This window comes from Puntigrus tetrazona, chromosome 2 (assembly GCF_018831695.1).
Source record: "Puntigrus tetrazona isolate hp1 chromosome 2, ASM1883169v1, whole genome shotgun sequence".
NCBI lineage: Eukaryota > Metazoa > Chordata > Actinopteri > Cypriniformes > Cyprinidae > Puntigrus > Puntigrus tetrazona.
This window is the reverse complement of record NC_056700.1, coordinates 15957194-15979413: the sequence shown is the minus strand read 5'-3', so window position 1 is coordinate 15979413 and position 22220 is coordinate 15957194. Positions and strand designations below refer to the sequence as shown.

The following is a 22220-nucleotide window of genomic DNA, read 5'->3' as shown; positions in this document are numbered from 1 at the left end:
ATAGAAATATTTGCAAATGCAAAACAGAGATTCATAGAAAAAAAAAAGGCAAATGTGGCAAAAAAAAAAATACATTTTTGACCATGTTTACAACTGTTCCATCTTGTTACTGCTTTGTTCAAATTGCTCAAATAATCAATCATTTGTCTCCCGGGCAAATGTCAATTCTTCCTTTGCCTGGTATCAAAATATCTAATCAGGCAGGAGATTTCCGCAATAGCCGCATTGATTCCCTGTCTGCAGCGTGCCTGCAGTTCATGACAGAGGTTTACGGCCGAATGACCTTGCCACGGAGATTGTTGGTCTTTATTCATCCCATTACCCCATTACTGCGCTGACATAGCAGACCTCACCGTCCCAAATAGGACTCCCATCACTGATGCTGTTAGAGCAGTCAGGCTGCCTGCCTCTCTGACCCACTTTAAATGCTGTCTGTTTCCCAACTCAGCCTGTCCTGTATTGCTAAGCCAAATCAGGGCTGTGAAACAAGAGTAATGTGTCTTTATTGCTATGGTGTTTTGACAGTCTGCGGAAGTCAAGGTTTAGAAAGTTTTTTTTAGAAAGAGAAAAATAAAGAAAAAGTCCTCAGCGTGATAATACCCACACATATGGTATCATGTTCACAAACAATCTAGACATCTGGTTCACCACCTAAAGTCAAATCTTAATGCACTTGAAAGTACACTTCAGCTTGAACTTTGAAATGTTAAACTCTATTGTGAATATGTTATGAAATCGGTTAAATTAGAGTAAAGATGCGGAAATGACCAATTTACTATACAAAAATGCCACTTTCCCTTGTCATTTCAGAGGTCAACCTCATGCTACTGCATTACTGTATTGTTCTAAATGGAGACTTAAAATAGAAATCATATTACTTTGAGAGTTAAGTGGGTAGAGAGACAGAGTGCTGAGAGAGAAGACTATAGCCAGAGGGCAGATGATGGGTGGGTTCATAATGGTGTCATATGACTCAGAAATTGATTTTTTTCAAGTGTCCATACGGGAATCTCAGACTTATCGATGATTTCAGATGTTGGCCAAATATGAAACTTTAGCACATCTAAACACCATTCTGAACTTGTTTACCAACTTAGCAGCAAAAAAGCAGCACTAGGTAGCTTACAAAATCTCTTATCTGGTCTTGGAATCAAATTTCAGTTTTGTTCACAGTGTCTAACATGGCAGTAAACAGATTTTTCTCTCTCTTCCCACACACACACAGGTCTACAGGATGTGCTTCCTGAGTTTCTGCGGAATCGTTTTGTGGAGGCGGCCCTCAGTTATGTGGCGTGTAATTCAGAGGGCGAGCTACTGTGCCGCAACAATGACTGCTGGTGCCGCTGCTCCGCAAAGTTCCCTGATTGTAACTGCCCCTTCACAGACATCAAAGCCATGGAAGAGAGTCTGCGAAAGAGCAAAGAGTCCTGGATCAACCTCAACAATGACTTCATGGACTCAGGTAGGTTAATCCAATGGCCACGAAAGTGTTAAAATCTGCTGTATAATCTCTGGGGTTATGACACTCTTCCACGCACTGGATTAAATGGGAAAGTGGAACTTCTCAGGTTTAAAATGACAGGTAAATCTCACTGGTGGTGACAAATGATTGATATACTGTCATATTCCCTCGGCAGCACTTTCTTGCAGGGTTTCTGAGTTTACTTCGGAATAAGTAGATGCACTTTGCGCATAAATATACCACGAAAAAAAAAAGCACAGACATACCTCTGAGGTTCTACCACTGCGCCACAGCTCTAGCAAAGTGTCTTTTAATTACACTTACATTGATAATGCACTGGGTAATGCAGTGGAAATAGGCAGGGCGTAATGGTTAAGGATTTGTACTGCAAATACAAGGGCTGGAGGTAAAATCCCAGGTGTCTGAGGAAATGGGAGCACTAATGAGAAAACCATTGCACTCCGTTACTATTGTTTACATGGGCAAAGCACTTAACCCTAAAGTAGTACACCTATATGGGATTTGTCTCTTAGTGGACTGTATGCTGCTTTGGATGAAACCATATGCTAAACTTTAAAATCAAGAAAAATGACAACAAATAAATATATTTTCAATATTAGTGCTATTAATTAACCCTCTGGGGTCGAGCAACACAAACACATTTTTTGGCATTGTCGCCTGATAATGCCAAAGAGAGCTTAAATTACACTTTCAGTTTTAATTGAAGTCAAGTCAAGTCTGCTTTATTGTCAATTCTAGCACACGTACAGTACATACATACGGAGAATTGAAATTGCGTTTCTCTCAGACCCTAGGTGCACAGTAAAGTAAAATATAAAAATATAAAATGTACAAAAGTTACAGATAAATTAAGAAATAGAAATAAACTATATATTACAAACACCTATACAATTTTGCTATACATATTGACTATACAGATATTGACAGAGATTAATAAAGGTCTTATCTGATTGTACAGATATCAATACATCAATCAAATCTGAAAGGGGTCTACTTTTATTTGTATACATAAAATAATAAAAATTTGTGCATTTATAAAAATAAACAAAACAAACAGGGTGCCCTTTCTGACGCCTTGGTCTGCGTGATCTTCATTTAGAAAAGCCTCATTAGAATGAACTGAAACTCAGCTAATTCAAAAAAGCAATTTCAGCTTTAAAAATGTGTTTTCTGGTTTGTGCGATTCGTCAATTTGTTTCTGAAAACTTTGAAAAGACCTGCAAGGGCCTACAAGTCAATAACAAATGTAGGCTGCTTTGATAAATGGGCCCCACGTTTGGGGTTTAATTCTGAGTTCTTTAAAGTTCACTGACTGTGATACATTTGCACCTTGGAGAAGAAATCTAAACCGACGAGAGGGAGGGATTGTCTGTTTTATTGCCCTGGTTGTGTGAAAACCAGACTGATAAAATCTTCAGTTTGAAAAATGGTGGTGTGGTGTGTTTGTAAGTGAGTGAAAGGGAGGGCAAAACCAAGGTAAAGAGAGCCGAAGAGAAAGAAGCATGGAAAGATGGCACCTCAAATTTTTCTCCTAGCTGAGCATTTCCACATTCAAAAGATGATTCAATCAGCGAGATAAACCCTAGCTGGCTCTAAAAGCTTCTCCTGCTCAGTGATGGAGCATTAATGAAAGCAGCTCAAATCCCTTTAACTGTGGCGCTGCACTCATAAGAACGCATATCTCCTTTCAGCAGGTGAAGTGCTGGACTTGGGAAAAGGGCTCTTTGACCATAGCATATAGCTATAGCGTAAGGGTTTTATTTATTCAGCCTCACAGTAAACTGCCCCTTTTGTCAGGAGGCCAGATGGCAGAGAGAGAACATTCGTTCAGATTTAAAATGGAAAACTGATTTGGCATGCAGGATTCTGATTAACAATATAAAAATATCGGGAGAAAAAATAACTGCTCCAAAACAAAGAAGAAAAAACGGTTTAACTGGTCAAGCGCCATGATATCAAGTTTGCACTGTATATATATAGTGGCTCCAAGAAGTATTTACACTCAAATCACGCTTAAGATGTATGAATTTCATTACACTGGATCACAAAATATCAAACCATGCTGTGTCTACAAACAAGTTACACTACAAGAATCGACTGTTTGCATATGTGTGAGTGCTGTGTATATTTATTATGTATTTTTAAATACACACGTTTATATATTTTAAAAATAATATAATATAATTATAATTATACAATTGCAAGATTGCAGTTGCAAAATATAAATGCATATGCATATATACAATATACACCTGATTTATAATCAGGTGCATGACGTGGAATAAACAGCAAAACCAGTCTTTAAAAAAAAAAACAACAGTATTGCAAAACTAGTACTTGACAAAGGAAAAAAAAAAAAAAAAAAAAAAAAAAAAAAAAAAAGCAAAAAAACAATAACCTTCTTTGGTCTTATAGCCTCCTACACTGTGCATCTCAAAAAGGACAGATAAACACAATCACACCCACACACCAATACAAACAGATACTTCAGGGATGTGAAATCATCTTCCCTCACAATCTGCACCTCAGTGCACTTAGTTCAACTTTGTTCGAAAGCACCACGCATTGACCTTTCCTCAACCAATATCTCCTATTGGATGGTTTTCTAAAGGCACAAAACGATTGTAGCACTACCCCTGTTGGTGCAAAATGATCCCCACGCACAACCCAAGGTCTATTTGTACATAAAATGCAAGCTCAACTGTCATAAATAAAAATACTATATCAAGAAGTCAATGTGACCAGTGTTTTATGATAAATAGAATTCAGTGACATTAATATATCTATTTGAGTCAGGTAAAGTGCCAAGGCAAAGTATTCCATTCCGGCTTTTAATCCATATTTAGACTGATCGATTTTTCCGTTTACATTACATACTTTAGAGAATTAGTCACAATTGCAGTGCATTTTCCATTCAATTATGCTGGCCATATGTGTATTTAGACTGGAAATGCTCATTTATGATGCACATACGCACTGTTAGCTCTGGGAATTGTTTCCAAAAAGAATCCATTCCAACACATTAGGTATTGAGAATCGATTCCAAAGGATGGAATAGACTCCATCAAAGGGAATCAACTCCTATTCATTGGCTCTTTAGTTCAATAGAGCTAATCATTGGGTGCTTCTCAAACGGAAGGACACATCCTAGTGAGGATGCTTCTTTCTGATGCTTCAAGGTTACAGTCTTTCTCAGCAAAGAATGTTAACATGGTCTAGTGCGTTTGGCTTCATCATTAATATTTCCACCCCGCAGTCGTAGCATAAAAATAATATTGTAATTACAGTTTGAAGAATTTTTACATTAAACATTTATATTTACTGACTTTCTATTAATGCACTACAGTTAATAACACCCATGTGTGGTCTCCCAGTGGTTTGCATTACTCACAGTTTAGCATTGTGCAATTCTTTTACAGCTAAACAAAAAACGTAATCCTTCACCTCAGAAATACGTTTTTGTTTTACATAACATATTAAAACGGAACAAGCCCAATGTCGATTCATTTTTTGCCAATTAATTTTTCGTGATTGCGAATGTTTTCAAAAGGATTGTAGGTGACTGAACACCTGTCCTTCTAAACAGCCCGAAGGACTCAAAATGAAAACTGCTTACTAAGGATCCTTCAAATTGTGACATCCTTTGATGGAGTTTTATGACGCGGTAGCCTAGGTATGCAGCCTTACAAGGATGCGTCCTTCTGTTTAAAAAGCACCCATTAATTTGCCTATGGCCTGGGCATTCACTGATAGTGAAGGGAAGTTTGAATCATTTCCGCAAACTTGTTCTTTCAGATAGTTCGTTTCAATTAATCAGTAGAAACAAAAACACATATCCAGCTTCATATCTATAGGTTTTCATAGACGGAAGGTTTGTTCAGTAGCTCTTGGAGTATGGAGATGCGCTTGAGAGACAAGGAGCTCTGGTTCAAATCCTGTCTACAGTTTGACAAAACAGTTCAGATCTGCATAAAAAGAAGTTGAAATGGCACGATTGCATCAGCAAATGCATTTTTATATCAGTTTTGCTTGTGTTAACACTATCGGGTAGGTTTAGGGCATATTTCCAATATGATAGAGCATTAACTCCACTGATATTTCAATGCTGAACTGCTGCAATACATACGTACTGAAATGTGCCAGGGTTCACTCATTGACCCTGTGTTTTAGTGCCACTCAGTGGACATTTTTCTTTGAAACTGCTGCGAAACATGCGGTACGTAAAAACGGTATTGCACAAAAAGTGCACATAGGTATGTGTTTTTATGAGTGGGAGGGCGGTCTGGGCCAGCAAAGCCTTCTCTTCTGGCCTAAACACTATCAGAATCCCTGACTTAGTTTTAGTTTATTTTTCCATGAATGTATATTAAATGATCTCCAATAGCTACTCTATTTATTTCATAGCTATGCTTTTGGATGTGTATGTTTATATTAGTGCTTTTAATCAAATCATATTTCAGCCATGGCGTTGCCAGGGTCACAGAAATCTGCCTTCAGAATCAACAATGAAGGCTTCTGTAGCGTAAAAATCAATGGCAGTGACAGTGCTGGATTAACCAATCAGATTTTGAGTTAGCAGCATTTTCTCATCTTTTGATTAGATAACCAGAGACTTTGCTAGTGAAAGCTAGCAAACAGCGTCAAGTCAAGCTGTATAACAGGTCTCTTCCTTTCGCTATTTTAATGACGAAAAAATGGTCCGTGTGCCCGTAGATGTTCTCCTTGTGCGTTTTAGCTTTGTGCACGTGCAGATCATTTTCGGGACAAGCAGGAATCCGCCAAAGCTTTCTGAGGTGCATTGAATGCAGGCTTTCAGATAGCTTTCAAATGTACACAATAATATACTTTTACACTTATGTGTGTGTAATAAGCAAAGTCAACGCGTGCTGTGGACCTGCCCAGAGGTGCATTTTCTACTAACATGCTCTTTAAATAACAAAAGAATACTGTGCCATTGTGCCATTGCCGGAACACCTCTTTTTTTAGACCAGCACACCCATGGGTGCACAAATGGGCGCAAATGCATTTTATAGTTAAACGACGGGGCACTGGACAGGAAAATAAAGACTGAAGTCGGACCGAAACTAGCAAGCATACTTGCACTGCACCTTGTACCATATTGCGCCGGGTGTAAGATAGGGCCCGATGTGTGTATTCAGTGAGCTTCTAGCTTTATTAACAACTTTCATTCTCAGTAACGTCACATGAGGTACCCGTCTCTGATGCAGTGCTCCGTTATACTGCATTTCTGTGTAATATTTACGGTTTCTACAGCCGTGGCATCATTATGATGGTATATGACTGGTTTTTATGAGACTGGTTTGAATAAAAGCAGTCACACATTATTTTTATGCACCTTTTATGGGGTGCATTTTTGGTATTTTTGTAAAATAATTCACATTTTGTTAACAAAAAATTTTATAAAGCGACAAAAAAAAAAAAAAAAAAAAAAAGATGATTGATGATGGTTGTGTAAAGGTACAGATTATAAGAAAATAATATTGACTGGGGACGTATGAGGAGCATGAAATGTTTGCAGGATGGAGACAGACAAGAGACAATAAATTGAATGTGAGCTTGTGATTGTATTTCATTTGTCCTTCAGGAATCAAGTCCACTCAAATTGACATGATATTACATAATGCTTAAAGTTTAAGTTGGCATAAAATATTCTTGTGTGGCATAGTGAAAATAATTGAATATGGAAAGATTCAATGGAAAATGCAAGTTGAATGGAAATTGGATTGTTGTTGTTTTGTTAATGGATAATTAGCACTTTTTTGTGATTTAAAATCTATTTATTATTTAAATATAAATAATTTCTGTATTATTTTAGCACTAAGCATTCACATAAGCATTTTGGTTAAAGCAAGGTTAAACGTTCCATGACTAATCTTTTTAATGGTAAATTCAGTATTTAAAAGTCAAGAGGTCTGGCTGTATAAAACTTGTGTGTTCCTCATCCTCACAGCTTGATTAGCTGAACTCTTCCATTACGTTAATTAAAAACTGGCTCAAAGTTCCACGGTGTTATTTGATACAAGGTACCACCAACAATCAACCTGGCAACATTTTTATCCTCATCATAGTCTGCCAATGGAAATTTTCACTGGGGTTTTGTCCATTTATGGGCTCAGTTAGTTGCTAAAGCTCCCAGCGCCTGTACTCAGATAAGGCACTTTTGCAGTTTGAATGTGACAGATAGCAATAAACAACAAATGAAGGTCTTTTTTCAGTGAATTGATTTTTTGGCTCCGATAAATGGCACCAGCTTACCAGCCACTAAGGTTTGTATAAAGAGGATTACACATATTCTGATATATCCTCGAAAAAGACCAGACATTTAACAGGCTTTATTCATTTCTCACAAGGCCTTCCTTAAGAGAAATTTCAAATTTGCTTCAAACTGTTTGATTAATTACTATATGCATTGCAGATCAAATGTTGCACATTTAATAAACATCACCCATTTGGCATTTGATTAACTTAATACAGGTTGTAAATGGCTTCACCATGCTTCTCATTACCTCATAAACGGAGTAAATCAAAGGTAGATTAGCATGGCACATGTGGTGGATGCTGTTTTTAGGATTAAAGAACGGTGGATGCTGAGTTCTCCGGTATGTGCAAGATTTTAGGAGTCCATTCACTTCAGGTTGAATCAGCTAGCAGAACGAATGGATTCGCCCAGCAACAGCGCTGGTTAGTCTAAGAAGGGATTATACAAAACTGTACTACTGTCATAAACATGATACTTCTCCCCACCAAATCCCACAAGTGCTTCACTTTCCCTAAAGAAGGCAATAAACAACTCCGCGTAGGTCGACCTATCGCATATTCGCAAACGGCCAAAATGCCAGTTTCTTATTTAATATTTGCATGTTGCTTGGGGGAATAATTGTGGCGGATTTAGAAAATGAATTATGCATAGCATGCTTTCTCTTATGTTGTGCTGTTGCCATTAACTAAGTATGTTTAACAGTTCAGATTCTAATGGGATGTTTAAGAAGATGTTTAATGTTTTTTTAAGAAGAATAGCAATAATTATTTTTATCATTGAAATGGCATTTATTATTTATCAAATATTTACCTTAAAATACTGTGTATTCGAAAAATCCATGCAAATATAGCTACATCTAATCATTTTGGAAAAATAATAATAATTTGTTCATTTATTTATGAGATTCTAACATGCACATTTTTTTTTTTTTTTTTTTTTTAGATGGAAAGCATTCTTTTTAGTTAAGCATTTTGATTTCAAAGCTTAATAATAAAAATCCTTATTATTAGATGATAATTTATGATTGCTTGAGTCTGCCACAGGGGAAAATAAAAAAGTAACAGATTTTTTTATATAAAAAAAATCACAATTCAGACTCTTCTTGCAATTCTGACAAATCAGGCTTTTTTCAGAATTGTGAGATAGAATTGTGAAATATAAAAGCAAAACTGCAAGATGCAAAAGGTCTGAGCAAAAGGGTCAAAAATGCGAGATTTACAAAGACAAACTTGCAGCGGCAAAAAAGTGAGGTGTTAAATCAGAATTGCAAGAAAGAAAAATGTGAATCAGGAGATAAAATGTTGCAATTTCCTTTTTCATTTTTTTTTATTCCATGGCGGAAATGGGCTTCCATAGAAAAAAAAAAAAATGTTTTGTGATAATAATAATGCTCGGAATTATTCAATCCACATGATGCCATTCATTCTTTCACCATGGATTCATTCCACTGTTCAGAACTGCACAATTTAATTAACACATTACCATTTGTGTCTCACACACACACACACCGATGATTTTCCTTGTTCTCCTTCATAGAACAAATACTCAACGAGTGTCTTTAGGGAGCAGTCACTCTTGTGCATCTCAGAAAAGTCCAGAAACTTTTGCAAAGGGTTCCTAGAAACTTCAGGAAGTTGCTGTCAGGAAGTTGTTGTTGAGCAAGGGAAGAGGATGGACAGTGCAGAACACAGTCAGGCAGATGGGTTCTAGAGAAAGGCATTGTTTGAAGCTCCTGTCAGGAGCTCCACTGACCTTCTGTCTCACTGTGGTTCCCGTTGGGCCCAGACTGACAGATAGGTCCCGGCTTAGGGACATCATCTTCAGCAAGGTCCAATGCTGGACTCTGTAGATGTTTCCAAATGCCTCTGTGGGTGTGCAGTCAGTTCTTAGTCATGTAGGACAGCTCCATAACACACTGACAACATCTCGACACCCACTCACACTTACTTGCACAGCGTAAGCACACTCATACACACACTCAGGGTTTGACAGCCTAATGCCATAGGAGAACCTTTTGAAGTTGCACAAAGAGCTATTTTTTCCAATGTATAAACTAATATAAACTGGTGCTATTGAAGAATGTTTTTCCCTCCGTTTCTTGAAATAGACTTATGGGTGCAGATTTTTTATTTATTTTTTTCATACACATTTCCTACTATATATTTCCTTTATTATTATTTTATATAGCTAGTAGGCTTGAACCAAGCCAAAAGTATTAAAATAAATTGTTTGTAAAATATTAAACAAACAATTAAGGGCTTCACTTTCCCCCATATCCTTAGGATCCCTTTTTTTCTGAAAATAGCTAGATAAATTCAGCTTTCATTCAGCTAATTGTTTCATAATTTCTCCCACATCTAAATGTATCTTCAAATTTCAGTACAATTAAAATTAAAAAGGTCAAATATATAACTCTGTCTTTGTTAATTTGCACAATTATAATACTATTTTTATGAATATTTTGAATCAGTTTTTGAAATGTTATAGTAACCCTACTTTGTACATGATGTGTGTGTGTGTGTGTGTGTGTGTGTGTATGTATATATGTGTGTGTGTGTGTGTGTGTGTGTGTGTGTATGTATTTTTATTTTGAACATACATCTTCTGTATTGTGGCATATATATAGGATTACATATTTTGCCATTTATAACCAGAATGATTAGAAAAGAATGTGTAGCAATAAGAGAAACAATCCATTTGAACATAGAAATGCCACAGTAGTTTAGATTTCAGACCCTTGTGTCTTTATAAAAGAACGATCCATTACAAAAATGAAACGAATGAGTTATTAGCTGCACTTTACACTTTAAATATTATAGTAAACAAAGCTGCTCATGTTTAAACAGACATAGACGTACAAACTATAAAGAAGCTTTATCACATAGTGACACTCCCACTGACTGCTGAGAAACCTTGTTCTGCACAACTGCATATATTTTCTGCCTTGATAAGCAGCTGTCATTAAATCTGGCAGGTGGCCCAGGCAAAATGAGGATAGATTTGTGCGGTGCGGCGTGTGCAAAATGAGTTTTCGGCTCTGAGAAAAAATACTGTCATTGTCATCAGCGACGATATTAGAAGTGTCACTTTCTGACTGCCTGCCACTTAGACCTGTAGGTAGTCCGAGCACTTCCCGGCTCTCCTTCTCCTGACAAATGTGAGAGACAATGGCAGTTCATCTTGTACGTGGCCTGATCTATGTGCTCGTGTAAAGGGAAAAGGATCAAATCCACATGGGGTAATTCGAGTAGGGTGAGATGGGCTTCAATTCAGGTCACATTTCTTGCTGAGATCGCCCGCTGAGCACCTCTAAATAATGTCATTTGGAGGGACCACACACACACAGAGCTATAGAAAGACATTACTATTCTGTGGCACTATCCACCACACAGTTTAGACAACAGTCCATTGAACCAATACAGAGATTCTGACCAGGACCACTGCTGTCATAGATTGAATTATCCTGAAAAAAAATGGAATTCACAAAAATGAATCTTATCTTTGAAGAAATCCAATATTCTGCTCTAAACATCTGCTCTTCTAGGATCCATAAACCGCTATGCCCTACAATATCTTAATACAGAGAGACAATGTTTTTTTCCCCTTTTTTTTTTTATAAAGCAGCAATTAATTTTTCGTCCATCAAGCTGCACTAATTTCATTGTCTAAATTATAATTATCTGAAAAATAGCACCCACACGTAAAAAAACAAAACATTTTTTTAATATGCATCAAGGATATTACGTTTGCTACAGTAGGATGATACCAAGTATACTCAATGCAAACTGCAGCTTTTAGATAATTTCTAAAATAATTCCTATATCTATAGTCTAGAAAACTGCAACAATGAAAAATGTCTTAAAAGAACAGCAAGTAAAGTGTACAGTCAATAAAGTTTATATTTATGTTATTATTTTATAGGGTTTTTTTCCTACTGTGCCAAAGCAAGCTCCAAAGTTCACAGGTACAGCTAGAACAACTGTGCAGAGCGACTTTACAAATTTGAGAGCAAACTCAGTAGCCAATTGTAGAGTATTAATACAATAAACCAAACATAAAATTCTAAATTGTTTTGTGTAGAAGGTTATTATGGCCTGTTTTTGCTGCACAAACTAGATCATTATGTCCAACCACTGGCAAATTATGATAACATAATAGCACAAGTTGCACGTGTGAGACCTTCCCATATTCAAATCTCAATTGTATTTACATTTCAAAAGCAAGTGCAGCTGCAAAGCAAACAACAGTAGCTGTGTTGTTGTAAGAATCAACCATGTCCAGATTAATTGTTCTAATTACCATAAAGTTGGTTGAGACAGTCATTGGAGAAGCGCAATCAATAAAATCATTCATCACTGGAGGATAGGCTTTGATGCATGTTATATAAATTTATCAAAATCAAAAGGCACTCCAGCCATAGTGGGGAAAGATTGAGTGGTTAATGGTGTGTGAGAAGTATAGGCTTTCCTTGTCTGTCAGAGATGCTCAGTCAACGGCTACTTATCATGTCCACACTTCTTTTGTTCAGTCTTACTTGCTTTGGATGGGAAGCTTTACAATCAAGGATCTTTACTGTACTTTCTCTGGCATCAATCCATGTAATGTTAATGTATGCGCAACTGTCAGAAAATAAATGTTTCCATAATCGTAAAGCATGAAAGGGTTAAAGTTGAACTGATAAGCAATTTCTTTCTTCTGATAGGCCATACATTACCTCACATTAGAGATATACGTATATTTTTTATACATATTGGTCTATATTTTCAGAGATGCATGTTAATTATTTATACCTTACTTGTCATATAACGCATCAATTAAACTCTGTACTGTTAAATCATGGAAAACATTAAGATGTTTGTTTGCGTGTGCGACAAATGATTAATTGTGATTAATTGCATGGAAAATAAACGTTTTTGTTCACATAATGTTTGTACATGTTTGTACACTGTGTATATTGCATATTATTATGCATATATAGGCCCGGTTTCATAGACAGGGCTTAGTCTAAACCAGGATCAGGCCATAGTCCAATTAGGACATTTAAGTAATTTTCATAAACATGCCTTAGAAAAAAGCAATATTCGTGTGCATCTTAAGCCAAAAAGGTCACTGAAAATGTTTAAAAATCAGTCAGTTTTTTTGAAACAGGTCATAATTACATTTCAGTCTAGGACTAGGCTTAAACCCTATCTGTGAAACCGGAGGTTAATGTATAAACATATTTTTCTTAAATATATACATAGAATATGCATTTATAAATATATACAACATACAGACACATATTATTTGTCCTTTATGTAATATCCATTTATCAGATCTTAAATATTTTTATCCTATATTAAAGACATACTTTTTACTTTAACAAATTTTACAAAATTAGTTATGCATTATAACTTTAATGCATATCTTTCATGTATATAAATGCACTAAAATGCTACTCATGAATTTAAAAAAAAAACAATACTAGCAATTTTAATGTGACAATATGCATAACTCATAATAGAATATACAGATGGTATAATAAACAGCTTCCACATTTTAAATTTCAGCCAGTTTTTGCCCCCAGACCTCGATTTATTTCTTATCGTCGAGAAAAAAAGCCTCTAATGTTGTTCAATCAGGTTGTGGTTGTTGTGGATCACTATATGCATCCTTCAGCAGAGCTTGTGGTCCTCTAGGCGATATCTGTGAACCCAATAAAACTGTAATTGTATGGGTCAGATATTGGCCTTTCCAATACCGAGCAAATGCGACGGCAACCAAAACCAGCGGATATAAGGGTGATCATGAGTCACTCTGGACCCAGTAAATACAATAAATCTGGTCAGGCGGAAAATAAATAGTGGCTGCCTGCTATTTCCAGCATACTTATCTTGTGATCGTAGTCTTTGTGCAAAGCATCCCGTCTGTGGACAGGTTTTCATTAACAAGCAAATACTCAAACTCCCACACAAAGGATGTTTTTTTGCCTTTTGAGAGGAGGTTGCAAAATATAAATGTCAACCCTGAAAAATAAAACTAGGATGAACATTACAGTATGACAGTTTGGTGTCACCTTGGCACAATGACATGTGGAACGGTGAGATTAGGGCAGAGTTTAAGTGCTTACTGCATGTCAGATTGTCATTAATGGGACTAAACTAAGTTTCACGCATGACCCAAAAAGCTCCGCAAGCGGAAAAAAAAAAAAAAAAAAAAGCATAACGGTTAAGTTGTTCCCACTTAACAACACCATCTGTGCTGATTTACTGTCTGCGATTCATGTATAAGAAAAGAAAAAAAACTAAATGAAAAGAGTAGATTTCAAAAAAACAACAAGCAAGCAAGAAAGAGAAAGATAGGCCAACAAACACCAGTTAAGTTGCTAAAGGCTACAGATGCATTCTTCAAGAAGAAAGCCTGAAACGTATCCTCACGCTCCCCCGCTGTTATTGCTAAGATTTATGGTTTGCCACAAGCTTTTTACTGGCTTTGAGATATTTCATGTAATTGCTGGTATATCAGAATGGAGGAGAGCGCTGGTGGTATTCCCCCGCTCTTTACAGCTCTGTTGAATAATATATTTGCCTGGATCAATAAAAACCACTAATATTAGCATTCACACGTGTAGCAGTTTCTTTATAGCGGAGCTGAGAGATCAAGGTCATTTGCTTCCTCAGATCTCACAAAAGAAAAAAAAATTAAAGACAGACTAATTGCAAGTCATATCCGCAATGTGATGATGATCATGATGATGACTTTAAGTAGATATACATCATTTTCTTTGGGACTCTGAGCAGTCTATTCATTGCAGACACTGACTGTTATAAATGAAAGAGATGCTTTTTGGTGTGACACTGTAATGGCAGGAGTTAAATATAGTGGAGACCGGGCTAGTTGTCACGAGGTTGTCATATAAGGGCTGTTTCTCAGTATCTAGAAAATTCTGAAGCCCACTTACCTAAAAAGATTTTTGTTCAGAAATGGTTTTCGAAGTATTATTAACATTCATTTTTACATTATCTTCATATTTAATTTGTTTAAAGACACATCTTTATATGTTTACTGTTAATATTATAAACTTACATTTTTAAGTTTAAATTGAAATATATTTAAATTATTATTGGATCAGTTTTAAAATGTCAAAAAGCATGCTTAGCATGCAGTATTGGGTGGCAATCACACCTCCCCCTGCGATAGATTCATTTATTTCATGTTCGTCTGGGGGTCATCATACCACATTTTTTTCTTTCCTTTTGTCTTCTTTTCTCTTTTGATCTTAATTGTTTCAGTAAGTAGAAGAAACAGTTTGACAGCGTTCATTCAGCTGCAATAGCAGTGCAACAAAGCAGAGCAAATAACTTATGTTTTTGACATCAAATGCTCAGCTCAAAGACTTGCAAGCACATCGTAACCTCAGGGGCCCTGAAACAATACACATGCCATAAAGTATTTTCCTTTTCTTCTTTTTTGAGGAGATTTCTCAGAGATATAAACACCATTTAATGAGTCTGATTGGATTCTGCTGTTTATGTGCTTCAGTGCATTGTTTTGTGTATGTAAAAGTAGGAACATTTAACCACACACACCTGTTCATTTTATAAGCCATCTGGACTCATTTGCGTTATTTCTAGCGTGTCTCTACAATCAAAACCCTGGCTCATGTATGAAAAACTACGCATGCTAGCAATAGGTAAATACATAATATGCATATTTAGCTCATAAGCACCGTGCGCACAGTTTTGTTTTACAGTCCTAAATCATGTGTGGCAGAACTCCTGTTCTCTGCAATTATTTGTCAGAAAAACTGTAGATAAACAGTGAAAGTGAGGATTTTGCTTGTATAAAGATGCCAGTTGACTGAGTATATCCATCAGAAAGCTGCTCCTGGAAAGCACTGGGGTCACTAAACTGCTTCCTCTCGAACATGTGATGTCACCCCATCTGTCATAAACCTAATATGTAAGCTTCTATACAATGCAGTCCCGAATTCAGCCCTGAGACTCAAAAAGCACCGCAGGTAATGAAAAAAACCTATAGGCAGCTAAAGGTTTAATCTCAAGGCCTCCTTAGAGTAGAGAAAACAACATACGCCAGACATTTGGTGATATCTAATAAAGTTAAATTGAATATTTGTGCAACGTTATGTCTTTTAATATATGGCTGTGACTTTGAATCACTCTCCTCAGGTGATAAGTTATTTGAAAATAGCTGCTCTTCCCACTTTATTTCATCTCTCTGCGTGAGTAAAACTTCAAACAGTTACTTCAAATAAGTTGCAGACCACCTAATGCTTTTGTTTTTTTTTTAATCCTACTGACCTTGTGTGGAAGCTGAGAATAATATTTTATAATGGAATTCAGAGGCGTGTTGAGAGTGGAGAGAGAGTTTATAACTCTCTGTGAGTGATGGAATACTGAGTGAGGCCTGCTTTATACAGCAGACAAGAAGAGGCTTTCTTTTCTACGCTCTTCTTTTTTTTTTTTTTTTAGCTTTTCATTTTTGAGCACCAATAATCAACAATAAGCATTTCTTCAACAAAAATCCAAGAATATACAGGAATATAGTACAAATAATGAACAAAATTAAGCCAGAATACCAAACACCGTTTTATTGTTATTTCTTAATTCATCTTAATGCATTTTTCAACAAAATGGCAGTATGGGAGCTCTTAAACTAAACTAGATTTTGACCATCTCTGAGAGAAGAAAAAAAACTATTTGTGTGACTTTGTAAGTGTAAAGTTTTTATAAGAAATGCTTAAAAATATATAAATCAATACAATTTAATATACTTTACATTTTTATTTCATCAAGAACTAATCTTTCACTGACAATTTTATTAATAATAATGCTGTCAAACAATTTAGAGATTAACTGCATCCAAAATAAAAGATTTTATTTGCATAAAATACACACATATACATACATATACACATACACACACACACACACACACATATAACATTCACATGTATATTGATTTCTATAATTATATTATTTCATATAAATACATTTAATGTTTAAACAAAATTATTTAGTATGTGATTGATTACAATTAATCATTTGACAGCACTAATAAAAAAAAATAACAATAATAATAATAATAATAAATAAAATCAATAAATGTGTGAGGCCCAGTGTTGAACCCTATATGCTGTTTGTGTTTTTGTTCAAGCCAAGTATGGATATGCTGTACATTAAGCTATCAGTGTAGCTAATTTGGATCCAGATGTTTGCTTGTAGTTATTAAATAGACTTATATTTACACGCTTCAAAATTACCATTCAAAAATGTATTTGTTTGATAATTTGTTCTTACAATAATTTGGGTAGCATGGTTAAGATTCATGAATGCAGAAAACACAGCACAGTTTGTGTAAGAACTGAGAAAATGGATAGAGATTATTTACTTGTCTTCCAGCCGTGCTGTAGGAAAGCTCCGAATAATGTTATTTCTTATTACTAAATTCATAGAGGATGCCAAGTATAGCCAGATCCCTGCTGAGCCTCAATAATTTACAGCTAAACAGAACCATGCGAACTACAGTACCAACAAACTTATCCTCCAGGCTAGAGAGAAAAAAAAAAAAAAAAAGTCATTTAACTTTACTTTCTAAACTCACAAGCGTTCATATCATCTCGAGGAAGTCACACATTGTAATTTCTCTCGCTTTAATGATGCAGGCAGTGGCTTGTATGACAGCACAGTCCATTCGGTTTTGATGCATATGCTGCAGCCACCCACCGATGCCCGTTTTAGGTTTTAAGGGTTTCATTCATCCTGCTGCCCCATTTAAGTTCAGACCAGGCCTCAGTGCACCTCAAACTCGTAATGACATGGTGGCCTGATATGCTACATGGTAATGGCCTATTAAGAAAAACAAGCAGCACTATAATTTCTGCTAACATAGAAGCGTGGGGTGATTAAAATGAACATCTACATCAAGCAGCAATATGATTATGTATGCTTTTAAAAATCGGTGTCACTTTTGATAGCATGGTGCATAAGTCTTTATAAAAAAAACAACTATTAAAAAAAAAAAAATGCTTATATACGTTTAGTGGAATGGCGTACTCCACCATAGAACCCACAGTAAACATGTTTTCTTTCTCCCAGTCTTTTTTCCTCTCTTGTGAGTGTACTTTGCAACTGTGGACATAATTATAAATTTACGATATGTCGCGCCACAATGCCCGCTGCCAATATTTTACAACTTACGACCGAGCATTTCAAGTGTTTTATGCTGCTCTCCAGACTTTGATAGGCAAAAATTACTGTCTTAGTTAGGATTGATCTCCTTTATGAGTTTTTGGAGGCTGAGACCTCAACAACACAGCTTGGCCTTGCTGAAAGCACCCACCGGAGTACCATAAGCAGCGATTGCAGAGCGCAGCACCAAGACAAAGAGGCTAAAGGCCCTATATTTATGACTCAGTATTCCAGCAACAGCGAAAGAGAGCAAGGAGTATATTTCAGTGACTGCTTTGGAGCTCTGATGACAGCAGGAATGGAGGAAACAGTATTTTATCAGAGACAAGCTCCTGCTGACGGTTCATTCTTATTCTAAAAGATACAGACTCTTTCAACAGGTAACCATCTATGCATTATGATGGCATTCCAGGCCTGGCGGTTCTTGTTTAGCATTTAAAGAAAGATGTTGCATTGCGTACCTTTTCTTTGTAGCATGAAAACTCTTTTTTCTTTGGGGATTTTTTTGTTGAATACACCCACAATGCCAAACCTTTATCTATATACAGTCTTATTCTTTTCACAGTTTGAGTCACAGCTTCATCTTTTAAGGCAAATTCCATCTTTATGTCAAGTTTAGTCTAAAAAAAAAAAAAAAAAAAAAAAAAGGCCATTGTATAACATTTTGGTCGTGTAGAAAGTGTGGAATTAAATTCATTTCTGTGTAAACTATTCCTTTAATAAAATTAAAGCTGAACCACTAATATAACTTGGACTATTTTAACAATGTCCTAGCTACCTTTTTAGGCCTTGATTGTTGTAGTTCCTTTGTCGTCTGTATTTTAGATTATACAAATATATTCATTTGTGTTCCAAAGATGAATGAAGGTCTTATGAGCCTAGAACGACATGAGGTTGAGTAATTAATGAACATTTTTTCTTTAATTCTGCATTTCACCTGGGTCAGGGTTTGCTTTTACCTGGTTTAAAAGGAAAAATAAAGTACAGTAATTATGTGGCATAGTTTAGCATTGTGCATTTATAAACCGCTAACTTTTTTGTCAGTAATAAAAAAGGATGATTAAAAGGCTTGGGCCGATGCCTGGAAATGTAACAACACATACGTATGCAGTTGTTGTTGGAGATGTGTCGGTGAGTCCGTGAAAAATCTGTCATTGTTTCATTGCCAGGCTTATTTCAGTACCTCAGTTCCTTCCACAGACTTGAAGCGGTGTCTTGTTCATGTCACAAATGTCTTTTCGCACAATTACAGGGAAAACTCAATTCTGCATTAATGTTCAGGGAAAAAATGTGCCCGGTTGACTGATTAACAGAGCGAAGATACTTCATTCCGTTCTAACACTGCAAGAAATGTCTAATCAGGACCCTGTCACCAGTCAGCATCTCTAGACGAGCAGTAATTCAGCCACCCCGCTGCTACCTGTGCTTTGATCAATCTGTGAATTATGCCCTGTCCTCTGGGAGCCACCAAATTTTCACCGGCTTTAAAATCATATTCCACTTGGAGATATAAAAGACGTATAGAGGCTGGGCGGCACTGTGTTCTGCAGGGTGTCCGGTAAAGATAACATGACCGCTTCCTTCCATGAAGAGGGGAAAGCACTCATTTGAATATATTATACAGGTGTCCTGCTTAAAAAAAATACAAAAAAAAAACACAACAATAATAAGCTGAAGGGCAGAAGGTACATCCTTGATCTTTTTTTATCTTCTTTGTCCTGATTAACAATTTAATTACATTTTAAACAGTTTGTTTATTTCAAAAGACTGTGAACTAGTAGAAAAAAACAACTCGTGTTTTACTTTGCATTAAAAGGAACTTGTGTGGAGCTTGTGGCTGATAGTTATGTTTCTTGCCATTTAGATGCAAAACAGTTCATTATAGGTATAATGAATTTGCGAGCCCATTTGCATCTGATGAAAAAATATATAAGGCCGTGTTACAATAGGTAATTTCAGCAACATTGCCTGCATCTGCTTACAGCCCGATATCAAAAGTTAAAGTTCTTCAGTGCGTCTACTTGTGAATAGTTTGCGTCGCACTGATGGTTTGCTTATAATTGCAAAACTAAATCGGGCCGTACCTGCAGGGAAGCTTGGCTCGGTTAAACAGCTGTCTAATGCACATAAAGGCAGAACGCTGCAGCTTTATGCACAAAATAAACATATTTAGCTAAAGTCTAAGAGGCACTCTGAAACAGAATATCTGATAATAAGGAGGACACAAATAATTGCATGGGGTTTCTGTATTGTAACTAAAGTATTTTTTTACCTCAGAATAAGCTAAATTTAAACCATAAAACAATTATGAATCGCAAAGCAATGGATGGAACTGCAGGAAATGATGTGCCACAGTAAAAAAAAATATATAATTTCATTATCAGTTCATTTGTTGTTTGATCTTTCATTTGTGCATTCATTAATTTGCTTGTTTGTTTGTTATAAGAACTCTAGCATACTGTGAAAGGAAGCTTTTCTCATGTTGACCGGACAGCCAGTCTCAGAGATCAATCACTTATAGCGCTTTTAACAATACAGATGGTGACAAGCACTGAGCAGTATCAAATAGGAGAATAGAGTGATAGTTATATATAATGACAAGATTAAACATTTTATTTTTATCAAATCGATTATAAATCGCAAGAAATTAAGTGTCCCCAACTAAGCAAGCCAGACACGACAGCGACAAGGAAGCTAAACCCCATTCGTGACAGTTGGGAGACCTTGGGAGAAAGCAGGCTCAGTCAGGAGTGCATTGTGTGTTATGGGGAGCGTTCCCGGTTCCGACTGATCTAATTAATGCAGCCTAACAATCCTTTAACGGATATGAAAATTAGAATCGTATTAGTGCGTTATGCGTAAGCCAGGTTAAAGAGATGGGTCTTTAATCTAGATTTAAACTGAGAGAGCGTGTCTGCCTCCCGAACAGGATGATACTCTGTGATAGTTTTGTAGTTGAGAGTCTATAGTTACATCAGCACACATCATTGATTTCTTTTCCTCCAGCTGTCTTTGTGGTTTTAAAAGTCCATACCATGTGGAGAAGCAACACAGGATGCAATATAAAAAAATAAGTGTATGGCACGGTGTAAATGTCAAAGTGTTATCGTTTCATGGTAAAAGTGAACTCACCATGTACATAGAGCTAACTTTCACAAATGGAGTTCAATACAATCAATATAAACAAAGAAAGTCACAAAATGTAACCAATTCAGCTATCCTTATATCTTATTGATATTTCAAACATCCTAACATTTATTGGATTTTTTTTTTTCCCTCAAATCTCAAACGTAATTTTCAGGCTTAAATTTGACTGAAATCCTACATTTTCAACAGTCTCTGACTTTTGAACCGTGCTGTATAATAAGCATAAATGCCATTATGTTTTTGAACGTGCATAGAAGGCAGTAATTTCCCCATCTCATCTTGTTCATAGAAATTTGAAGTACTAATGTACAAAATGAGAATGTGTTTTGAGGAAAATAACCTCATCATTCCATCTGACATTTTTAGGAAGGGCTAAATAGTCCATAAATTTGAACATGAAGTCATAAATGCCAGAATAAGGCAGAAAAGGGGAGAAAAGTTCAAATTGTAAATGTGCTGTGAATAATGAGATCTCCAGCAGAATGTGGGCAAGAAGGAGATAAAAAGATGGGGAAATGTTAGAGAGAAAGGGAGAGATTCGACTGTAAACAGCAGAAGGCAAAAGAAAAAAGGTAGAGTGAGAAAGAGAGAGAGGGATTGAGAAAAATCTCATAAAAGCACTGCTGCATATGGCTACATTTTATGCAGGTATATGTGGGAAAAAGGACGGCAGGTTATGATTGGGTGCAGAATGAACTGCCATGGTTTTATTGGGTTACGTTATCATACCACATCCCTGATCTCAGCCCCTCTAGGTTTATGTTTGGAATATACACGTCCATATTAAACGCTTGCTTTTGTTGTCACGTAATGAAAGCAAATAAGCAGATTTGATTCATGGAGTGGTAAAGCATCTGTTCGGATGCAATAATCCAAGTACAATTACTGTAAAATGAAATGTTATTCAGTCAAGGTTTGCAAAGTTTTGAAGCATTGTGTGAGCCACAGAAATATTTATACTGCATAAGATAGCTCAAACCAAATGACCAAACGTAATACCTGAATACCTGATTTATTTATATACACTGCTAGTCAAATGAATATTTTTTTTTTAGGATGAGTAGTTATCAGTCACTTATTGGCCTGTTTAGACGAGTCTTCCATAAAACAAACAAAACAA

General features: G+C 36.1%; 1 protein-coding gene across 1 annotated transcript in view; it reads left to right on the top strand.

Moving 5' to 3' along the window:
* Window positions 1–22220, top strand: part of brinp2 (bone morphogenetic protein/retinoic acid inducible neural-specific 2) — a 76239-nt gene that overhangs the window by 45237 nt on the left and 8782 nt on the right. The window contains exon 6 of the mRNA XM_043220780.1: window positions 1226–1462. Within this exon, the coding sequence (XP_043076715.1) occupies window positions 1226–1462 (237 nt within the window). The remainder of the gene's footprint in view (window positions 1–1225; window positions 1463–22220) is intronic.